Source organism: Xenopus laevis, chromosome 4S, assembly GCF_017654675.1.
Source record: "Xenopus laevis strain J_2021 chromosome 4S, Xenopus_laevis_v10.1, whole genome shotgun sequence".
NCBI lineage: Eukaryota > Metazoa > Chordata > Amphibia > Anura > Pipidae > Xenopus > Xenopus laevis.
This window is the reverse complement of record NC_054378.1, coordinates 68,779,476-68,789,779: the sequence shown is the minus strand read 5'-3', so window position 1 is coordinate 68,789,779 and position 10,304 is coordinate 68,779,476. Positions and strand designations below refer to the sequence as shown.

At 40.8% G+C, this 10,304-nt stretch overlaps 1 protein-coding gene across 2 annotated transcripts; it reads right to left on the bottom strand.

The window, feature by feature from the left end:
* Nucleotides 1–2,958: 2,958 nt before the first annotated feature.
* tmem125.S (transmembrane protein 125 S homeolog) lies at nt 2,959–9,912 on the bottom strand. 2 transcript variants are annotated; one of them, XM_018260795.2, is made up of 2 exons: nt 9,528–9,912; nt 2,959–4,686 (listed from the first exon to the last, which is right to left on the bottom strand). In XM_018260795.2, exon 2 carries the CDS (start codon nt 4,262–4,264, stop codon nt 3,614–3,616), a length of 651 nt encoding a protein of 216 aa, XP_018116284.1. In that variant the 5' UTR covers nt 4,265–4,686; nt 9,528–9,912; the 3' UTR covers nt 2,959–3,613. The 2 variants fall into 2 exon arrangements, with proteins under 2 accessions (XP_018116284.1, XP_041417348.1); XM_041561414.1 differs by lacking the exon at nt 9,528–9,912 and adding an exon at nt 5,421–5,832.
* Nucleotides 9,913–10,304: the final 392 nt, after the last annotated feature.

Here is a 10,304-nt window from a genome sequence, read left to right as displayed (position 1 = left end):
TCTGTTCTAGCTAATAGCAAAAGCAAAGTTCTGGCACACACTAGCATTTCACATTTAAATCTATGGAAGTTGTCAGGGGCCATTTGTGCCAGGCTAAATGTGAGCCTAATGACCTAGAACTTCGCTGGTGACATGTATAGTATCAATATCAAACTATCATGTTATTGAAAAGTCCATATTGAGTTTATTAATTCCAGTATATGAATTATTATACTCCTATATGGTAACAATCTGAGAGAGAAAGACAAGAGAGAACTGTGGTCTCATGGTGATGATAGACCAGCTTCCAGTTTCTGTCTTCTACATTCTAGAATATAAATGAGCTAACAAATTTCCCTACCCACCCATTTGCTGATGCTAAAACTGTGCATGTTTGATAATTTTTTGAGGTCCTTTGTTATTTACTCCAAACGCTAACCTAGCCTTGTGCAGATATAAGTACAATCTTATAAATTAACATTAAAGACAATTCTGGGGACTTTGCTATCTGTACATAAAGACACATCACACTCTACATAGTGGTCACATCATTACCCCCCTATAAACACACACCAATTGTACCTTTGTTAAAGCTGTGATGTGGAAGTTGGACAGAGGTAATGCTAGTATACTATTCTGTGAACCATTCTTGTTTAATATAATCCTTTTTAAAACAGACAAGAGATGTGTTGCAGTCCATAGACATAATGGTCTTGACCACCTCATCCTCATATGAAAGTAGTCAATATGTACTGCAGTTTATGAACATTTTCATTAACACAGTATAATGGCAGGAACTTAGTTCCTCATTAAAGGAAAACTATACTCCCCAAACAATGTAGGTCTCTATAAAAAGATATTGCATAAAACAGCTCATATGTAAAATCCTGCTTCATGTAAATAAACCATTTTCATAAGAATATATTTTTCTAGTAGTATGTGGCATTGGGTAATCATAAATAGAAATTGCCATTTTAAAAAATAAGGGCCGCCCCCTGGGATCGTAAGATTCACTGTACTCACAAACATACCAACAAACCATACATGTTAGGTCACATGAGCCAATTAACAGACAGAGTTGTGTCTTTTGCTTCCACACTTCTTCCTGTTACAGTTAGAGTCAAAGTATTTCTGATCAGGTGATCTCTGAGGCAGCACACAGACCATCACGAAATGGTGGCTCAAGGCAAGAGATGTAAAAGGGCAATATTTACTTAAATATATATTCCAGTTTGGTAAGATTCTTTAATATGTCACTTAATATGATATAAACTATCTGTTGCTTAAGTGTTCATTTTGGGGGTATAGTTTTCCTTTAAGGAATAACTCAACTGATCAAATTCTTAACATATTGTTTTAATATCTGAAAAAAATTCGGCACCACAGGAGGAAAAAAGAGAGAGGGTAAGCTCTATAAACTGGGGCTTCATTTCTATGTAAATGTTGTATATATTGCATTGATGAGCTGAATTAAGCTGAATTAAGAAGCATGTTGCATATTGAGGCTTTTTAATTAATTCAGACACTTAAGGTGGCCATAGACGTAGAAATCTGCGTGTTTGGCCATGTCTCCACACGAGCGGAACCCCCAAAATGCCAACATTGAAGTGGGCGATATTGGGCTGATCTGATCGGGGGCCCTAGTGCCCAACAATCGGATCATAATTTATCCAATATGGGTGGTCAGATCGCGGGCCAATCGATAAAGTTCGGGGAAGCCCATCCGATGGCCCCACGCACGGGCCAATAAGCTGCCGACTCGTTGCCAGCTTTTATCGGCCCGTGTATGGGGACCTTTAACTGTATAGATAGCTCAAGGTGCATTTATGCTGCCTTATGCATGCCTTTGGCTATAGATCCTAAAAAGACTATTGATGTGTAACTTTTTTCTGCTGAACTTGCCCATACATGATCAGATGTTAGCTGTCCATTTGTAGTTTATGTGCCTGTACATTGGCAGTCTGGCTGAAAGTCGGCAGGTTTCAAAGTCCTGTCAGAATCCTTGGCCCAATAACCTGTATCTCCAGCTTTGTTTTCAGATCGTTAGGCCCTAAGGCAAATGGATCAGGCCGATATTGACCACTTCAAGGTTAGTATGAAAGATCTGCTCTTTGACGACCTTGCCAAATGAGCAGATCTTTTAATGTATGGACAGCTTTAATCCTGGGTCCTACCTTTCTATACATGCTATGAGCAGATTTTGGAATATGTTCTTACTAATATTTTGCTTGGAGTAATGGACTAACAAAACACAAATTATATTAAAATGTGTCCCCATGATCCACTAGACAACACTCACTGTAGGTTTCTTGTAAGGGGATTATATCATTACAGAAAGACTTTTTATGGCTTATAAACTAGGTTGCCACCATTTGGCTCAAGATCATCATCACAGAAGCAAAGGCAAACACAACAAGAGCATAAAGCTGATGGCACACAGGTCACTTTTCAGATATCTGAAAATACATGTTAGAAACCTCTCATCCTATTCACTCGAATACCTGAAAACACCATTATTGACGAGTTCTGTTGCTCTCAGACATTTCCTATTTTATAGGAAATGTCTGGTCTTCACATTTTGTGGCTTCAGTTTTCTAGCAACTTAAATTGTATTGTTTATCTTTCTATACAGGTCCTTTGCTATTTATATTCTACTTAAACTGCTGCCTAATTGCTATCGTAATTCAGCCCTAGCACCCGGATAGCATTTAAAATCCAATGTCTGAAATAATTCAAAACCCCAAAAAACATGCAAATTAAAGGCCAGAATAAAGTCTCTTATATCATGCTTTTTAAGATATTTTAAAGGGGTGGCTCACCTTTAATTTAACTTTTAGTATGTTATAGAATGGGCAATTCTAAGCAACTTTTTTTTTGCCTTTTTCTTCTGACGCTTTCCAGATTTCAAAGGGGGGTCACTGACCCCATCTACAGACAAATGCCCCGCAAGGCTACAAATTTATTGTTATTGGTACTTTGTACTACTTATATCTCTATGCAGGCCTCTCCTATTCATATTTCAATCTCTTATTCAGATCAGTGCATGGTTGCTAGGGTAATTTGGACCCTAGTAGAATTTTTCTATCACTTTTTTCCTGCATTGAAAAAACTACAGATTTTGTTCCTACCTTCACATTTATGTGTCCAGGGACAGAAATGTAATCGACCTGTCAGGGGTAGGGGATTTCTCTGCCAGCAAAGAAACTGCTACTAGCCATTAGCCTTAATCTTTCATTTCTGGTGAGCAATGGTGGATTGTGCATTTTCTGGAAGATTGAAGTACCACTTTTTTTTTTATTGTATTCTGTCTTATATTAACCTTACTGGCTGCGTTTTTGTTACCACAGGTTACAAAATTCCCTATTTAGAAAATTTGAAGGGAGGACATGTCAGTTTCTAGTATAGAAAATAATTTAGGGTAAATTCCCCAGGTTAAGCATTACAACTTTCTTTACCATGACAATACTTGTTAGTAGTCTGTATCATTTAAATAAAGAGAAATATTGTATCTTTCATTTTCTGCACATCTAACGCAAGGAGTCACAGACTCTGATCTATACTTGTGCCTTTTGTTGGTTCACGCAGTGTATGAAGCTCAGATAGGTTTATTGTTTTGGTTTGCTGTACCTTTTGTTTAGATAAGGTTGGCCATACTAGAGGTTGCATTCTGTAGATGTGTTCCACTCAGTTGGCCTGAGATAAAGAACACACTTATGTTCCTGGGATGAAAGCGACTGGAGGCACAAGATTTGCATATTATTACTATCACATATATCAAAATTGCAAAAAGCATAACAACACCAACAGTTATGAGTATCACTCCTACAGTGTGCATGGTGATCAGTACTGTAGTGGATCCGGGTGTTTCTCCTGAGAAAGACAATACAAGCAGAACTACACCACATACAAGGATAATAATTGCGCTGCATCCAAAAACCACAGTGTCTGACAAGCCACCACTTTTCAGCATGTCAATGTGGTCACGTCTTTGAACACAATGCATATCTTGCACAGCAGAGCTCAGTAATTGCTTGAGTAAGACTAACAGAGCTAGAATGCACAATGTGGCCCCTATAGCCATTCTCCATTCTCCAGAGCGACTAGTTGTGGTGGATAGGAGTACAATTCCACCAATGCCACATGCTAAAATGAGCAGCACAGCCACAGTGTAGCACAGTACTGATTTGACTGGCTCTTTGGACCACCAGAGCTCTGTGTGCTCCTCTAGGACATCATTCTGCATCCTTCTTGGATCTGGAGGAGTCCTCGGGGGTGGCAACTCCATTTCTAATGGCAGAGGCTTCAAACTTCCAGCAGGAGAAAATCCGGAGCTCCAGGATGTGTGCAAAAGCTGGTCATCAGAACCATGTTTGGCGTTGCAGCATCACCCATGTATATGATTCCTGAAAGGTATTCCATTCTACGTCCTGATCAGCACACATTGCAGGAACGTTGTTAAAAAGATCAAATAAAACAATACAGGAAGCAAACCTATTGGTGGTGGCCATCCAGCATAACAGAAAACCACTGACATAAAATCATAGCTCCTTTACACGGTGAAAGCACATCCCATGGACAGGAAGACTACAGAAATCCAGCGTCACAGCATCCCAATCGCTTCCTTTTTCTCCTGTTGTATTTTCATAGAACACGGATTGTTTGTGAGTCCCTCTTGTGAATTTTTCAAGATTTTCAAGAAAATTTCACCTTTAAAAGGAGAAGGAAAGGTTAAAACTAAGTAAGTCTTATCAGAAAGGCCCACCTAAATATACCAGTAAACCCTCAAAGTAGTGCTGCTCTGAGTCCTCTGTCAAAAGAAACACTGCATTCCTTTCCTTCTATTGTGTACACATGGGCATCTGTATCAGACTTCCTGCCTTCAGCTTAAACCTCCTTGCCCCAGGTGTGAGCATGCTCAGTTTTTCTCCTCCCCCCCCTTCCTCCCTTTTCTGCTGTAATCTGAGCCCAGAGCTATAAGTGAGCAGAGAGAGACTCAGGCAGGAAGTGATGTCACACCAAGCTAATACTGCAGCTGCTATCCTAAACTAACAGAGAGCTTCTAGAGCTTTTTACTCAGGTATTAGAGAATAAATATAACATTCTAGCTTGCACTATTGCAGCTAATCTAATGGCAATAAAATGCCTCTGTAGCTTTCCTCCACTTTTAAGAGAAAAATAAAAAAGTAAATAAGCTCTCCGAATCCTGCATGCGTACTCCCTGATTCATGGGTGCCTAGAATATTCATGATTTGCAATAGGGTGCTGATGAGGAGACAATGATAGGGCGACCCTTCCTCAGGTCTCTTCAGATTCAGTCAGAGCATTGTCTCGGAAAGTTGTTAATACATGAAGTGATATAGACTTTAACCAATCAGAAACAAGCTGCACAAGCACGAGAGCTAATAATCATTTAAGCAATGGAAGCCCTGGCACCTTCTTACCTTCCTCAGAGCATCGTGTGAGAGACATTGGCTGGGTGGGGGGGCAGTACAATAAGTGGGGTTCGCTGGGTGTCCGGCCGTTACAGGAGGGAAGAGAACACGGCCGCTCTGATATAGATGCTGTCACTGTGTCTGACTCTTGTCACCAGCTGGTTTCCCTGTCACCAAGTTTCTCTGGCTCTAGTTTGACAAAGGAGGGGAGGGGGTGCGTGTAACCCTGTGTTCTCTCTGCGTTTGTCGACTTCATGGTGAGATTCTGTCGCTCTTTAGTGTGGGCACATATTTGCTTGCTGGGTGTCAGCCTGGGTATGTGACACGTTTAAGGGTGATTCATCTTTGAGTTAACTTTTAGTATGATAAAGAGAGGGATATTCTGAGACGATTTGCAAATGGTTTTCATGTTTTATTATGTATGACTTAACGTTTTTATTCAGCAGCAATCTAGAACTGGCTATTCTATAACATGCCAAAAGTAATCTGTCTGAATTGATTGAATAATGCCAAGCATCAACACAACTATATTCATCATTACTGCAGGCCAGGGTCATATTTTTATATAGGATCCCAAGGACCTGTGCCTTAAGGTGGCCATACATGGGCCAATAAAAGCTGCCGACAGACTAAGCCCTCCGACGGCTTCCCTGATCGATATCTGGCCGAAAGTCGGGCAGGGTTAAAAATCCCGCCCATATTGGCAGCATTATGATCCAATTGTTGGGCCCTAGGGCCCACGATCGGATCTGCCCGATATTGCCCACCTCAATGTGGGCATATTGGGGAGAGATCCGCTCATTTGGTGCTCCATGTATGGCCAGCTTTAGGCATCAACTTTAAAGGGACTGCCATCTTTGTCTATATGACAAATTAATTGTTGTTTTTGTACAAAATAAATAATCTCCCCAGCTGCTCCTGGAGACTTAAAGCTGTGGTTGTGGTTAAAGCTGGCAGCTAAGCTGGGGGGTTAGGAGAGCACTTTTTGGCGCTTGGTATGGGAGTGCAGGGCCGGATTTTGACTGCAGCGCGCCCAAAGACTGCGTGGCCCTAGCGCCCGACCGAGGCCCAAACGTGTGGTCCTAGTGCCTGCCGCCCACAATCTCCCACAACCCCTAATAGCTTGCTGCCCTAGGCTCGGGCCTTTGTGGCCTTGCCAAAAATCCGGGCCTGCAGAAGTGACGTAATATGATGCGTTCAGGCCAGCATCACTTCTGCAATGAAGAGGTAGTGCTGAGGTCCGGTGCCTTGGGTGGCACTAGACCTAAATATAGTACTGGCTCTGGCATAACTATAGTGGTTGCGGGGAAAGCCAGGGACATGGAGTGACCGGGCAGGTGTAAGGCTTATGCATACCTCTAAGCTGTCCCGTTTTTTGTGGGATAGTCCCGATGTTCACAGTTCAACCCACAGTCCCGGATTGTTACTGAAGTGTCACGACTTTCTCTTTGATTTCCTGCACTGCACTGAAGCAGGAAGTAGTGTTCTGGATATTATGTTGGACATCTAGTCACTCCAGCCTTTATACATTACATTTTTAGCTAATTAACTGTATTAAAAACGTGTTTTATTTTGCACATACTATCTATTTATTTTTACACTGGACTGTTCCTTTAAAGGGCATGGAAAGCTAATTTTACTGGGGGTGCCAAAATGTTTACATGCGCTTTAATTCCAGACTATAGCCAAAACATAATGTGATTATTTTACACTACATCAGGTTTGTTGTTACATATTGAAGCCAGTTGGACAAATTTTTGGCTTGAAAAGTGGTGTAAAAAGCACCATTTTTGTTTGACAGTGTAATGTTTCCTTATGTATTACAGATTGTTGCATTTGCAGTAGGCCTAAAGATGAACTTTATCATAATGCAATGTTTATTTATTTCATTTTAACTTAACTGTGATGATATCTTAACGCATGTGGTGGAAGGAGTCTGAAAGAGCTGTCGTATATGGTTGTGAGAGACTAGAGGTAAATTGTTCATAATAAACCTGGTGTGACTCAGAGTGGCTCCTCCTTATTTGTGCACATACCTACAGTATACACTGACCTCTGTCACTATTTGTTACGTATTTGTGTTTCCTTATAGCTCAACGTATAAATGATCTATCTTGTGCTTATTTAATCACGTGTAAAGACTCCATCAAAATATAACCAAATCTGTTATAATTGTTACAAAACAAGAGATCATTTCCATGTACACAAGTAATTATTATCCAATGTACACAATGAAAATGCTCAGCACAGCTGGTTTGGGAGGTCAAATGGAATCTGATTTATATGAGGGGTAGAGATACATGTTTTTTGTACGCTATACAGTGTGTGGGGGTGAACAAATGTGGATTATAGCAGTATTTTTGCCCGTGTGCAAAGATGTACTTATATTTGTATACAGTGTAGTTTAACGCTCCATAATACATATAAATATTGTGATATAGGGCTGTAAGACTGATTGAATTGGGGGAATCTAGCTATTTACAAGCCAAGACTATAGCATATCCAGCTGATTGGCCAGTGTTTGGCCAGTTTTAGTATTCATACATAAAGTAATTTTTCAAATGTTAATTTGCAGTATTCCTGCAATTGTCCAGGAAGTGTCAAGCTGCAAATGATGAGTGCCTGGATGGGCCTATGCACATGCGCAGTGAGCATACGGGAACAGCAGAAGGGGCCTATTCGCATGCACTGTGATTTAACATTGAGGGGCCTATTTATCATGCTGTGTGAAAAGTGGAGTGAAGCATAAAGGAGACCATACACAGAGAGATCCGCTCGTTTGGCAATGTAGCCAAATGAGCGTATCTATCCCCGATATGCCCTAATAAATGTTATATGAGCGGTGGAATAGCGGGACCGCATCAACGAATAGATGCAGTCCGAGATCCGACGGGATTGTTACCCCTGCTCGATCAACATCTGATATCGATCGGGGAAGCCTGTTGGAGGGCCACGTACACAGGCCAATAAGCTGCCAACTCGGCCTGTCGGCAGCTTTTATTGGCCGTGTATGGCCACCTTAATTGCTGATTTTGCCCATCAGCAATTACATTTCAACAGTTAGAAAACAAAAGCAAAGATCACTCCACTTTTTACACAGCATGATAAATAGAGCCCTAACTGTGACTAGGCCATGCCCACATCCTCCCTCCCACAAACACTTTGGTCAGCGTCTCTAATGGTCTGTGAGGTGGTTAAGTATTCATTCTGGGGTATAGGTTTCCTTTAAACAAGTAGGCACCAATCCTGTCTACTAAGCAAAATGGAAACCAATAGGAACTCAGACATGACTATGCAGTTAGCAGTAGTAGTGCCTTCCCTTCTTAAGCTCCCTCTCCTCTATACCTCATGGCCCTGAGATCAGTATTTTACATTGAAAAACTATTTTTGAGTTTTTTTCAGTGGGTTATTAGCTAGCAATCTGTTGTGTATAACATGGTCAAATATATTGTTTTGGGCGATATTTAATTTCCTTTTAATCAGACACTTTGTTTTTAATTATATACCCCACCACCTCTGCATAATAATACTGTAATAAACTCTGTAGCCCTCTGCAGAATTGAGCTGGTACAGTGGTCGAAGCAAAAACGTACCCATATAGTTATGTGTTTGACAGCTGCATGCAAATTGCAGAATGTAGGAATTTTGCTTCTTGGTTCTTTCCCATTAGTAAATGAGGCCCAGAATTTTCTGGCAACAGCCGTAGAATGCTACAGTGTGTAATGTTGTAGTGTACTCTCATGTTTCCCATGCTTTGTTGTATAGAAAGGTGGAAGAAAGGAAATACACAGCTGCACAAGTACAAGGAAATACCTGTGCAAGAAAATATAGTCATTTTTCAAGGCTTAAAAAATTTATATTTCCAGCCTTACGCCAGTTTTTCTTTTTCTACACACTGCTTTCTATAATAGTGTTCTATTAAAAAAAACAGCCAACTGCATGACTTTTGTATTTTTCAGGCCTTGGCACCACACTATGAGAAACCAAAGGGATGGTATGATCCCTTTCTACAGTGCCTAAATACCTCTCCCAGCACCTAAGGGGCAAGAATTCTTTCTTTGTACAGATAGTATTAGAGATTGCACAGTTGACAAGCAAATTGAAACATGTCCTTACCTGTCTCACCTGTAGCTGAGTCTTGCCAGGAGCAGGATTCTCTGCGCAGGGTGACGTTAGTAAGTACAAAGAAAGTTCCCGACAATAGAAAACAGAGGCTGTGTAACCTTTCGGAGCCTCATTGAATTCCCTTAAGCTTTTCAGTGCACCTTGTTTATTCTGACAACTACACAAGTGGAAATTCTCTCTCTTCCTCTTCAGCCAAGCCCTTGTCACTGATTGGTTGCAGGCTCTGGTGACAGCAAACTTGAGGGCTGTTCCATTCCCAGCAAGGTGATACGCCTACTCTACCTGCTGAGCTATAGAATGCTAAAGCCTCACATCAGGTTGTACTCAACAAGAACAGGCATTTCAAGCCACTGTTCTCCCCCCTTCCTTTTGTTTTTACTTAATCTACCCCTGTTTAATTACTGTGCTATACTTAACTTTTCTTCTGATAAAATGTTATTGATCTATCTACAGCTATTTCTTTGTGAGTGTTTGCTTATATGCATGTAAAGGGCATTGTGTGGCACAGGGTGGGTGGAACAATTTACATAAGAGATAACAAACCCAGTAAACAGGGACATGATGATAGAGAAATCCCTTGCTAAAGCACTCATCATGTCTATGACTGTTAACCAGTCTCACTACATTTTTGGCCTTCTACGTCGATGAACAAACTATCATTTTTCCATCAGGTAACAACTGTGTTAAATATAACATAGACCAAAAATGGCAAACATTTATGCCAGGTATGCAACAGTTGACATATTATCAACAGGATGATTTCTAGGC

Coding starts and splice junctions, on each gene's coding strand:
- tmem125.S (XM_018260795.2), bottom strand. CDS start 4,264: ATGGAGTTGCCACCCCCGAGGACTCCTCCAGATCCAAGAAGGATGCAG.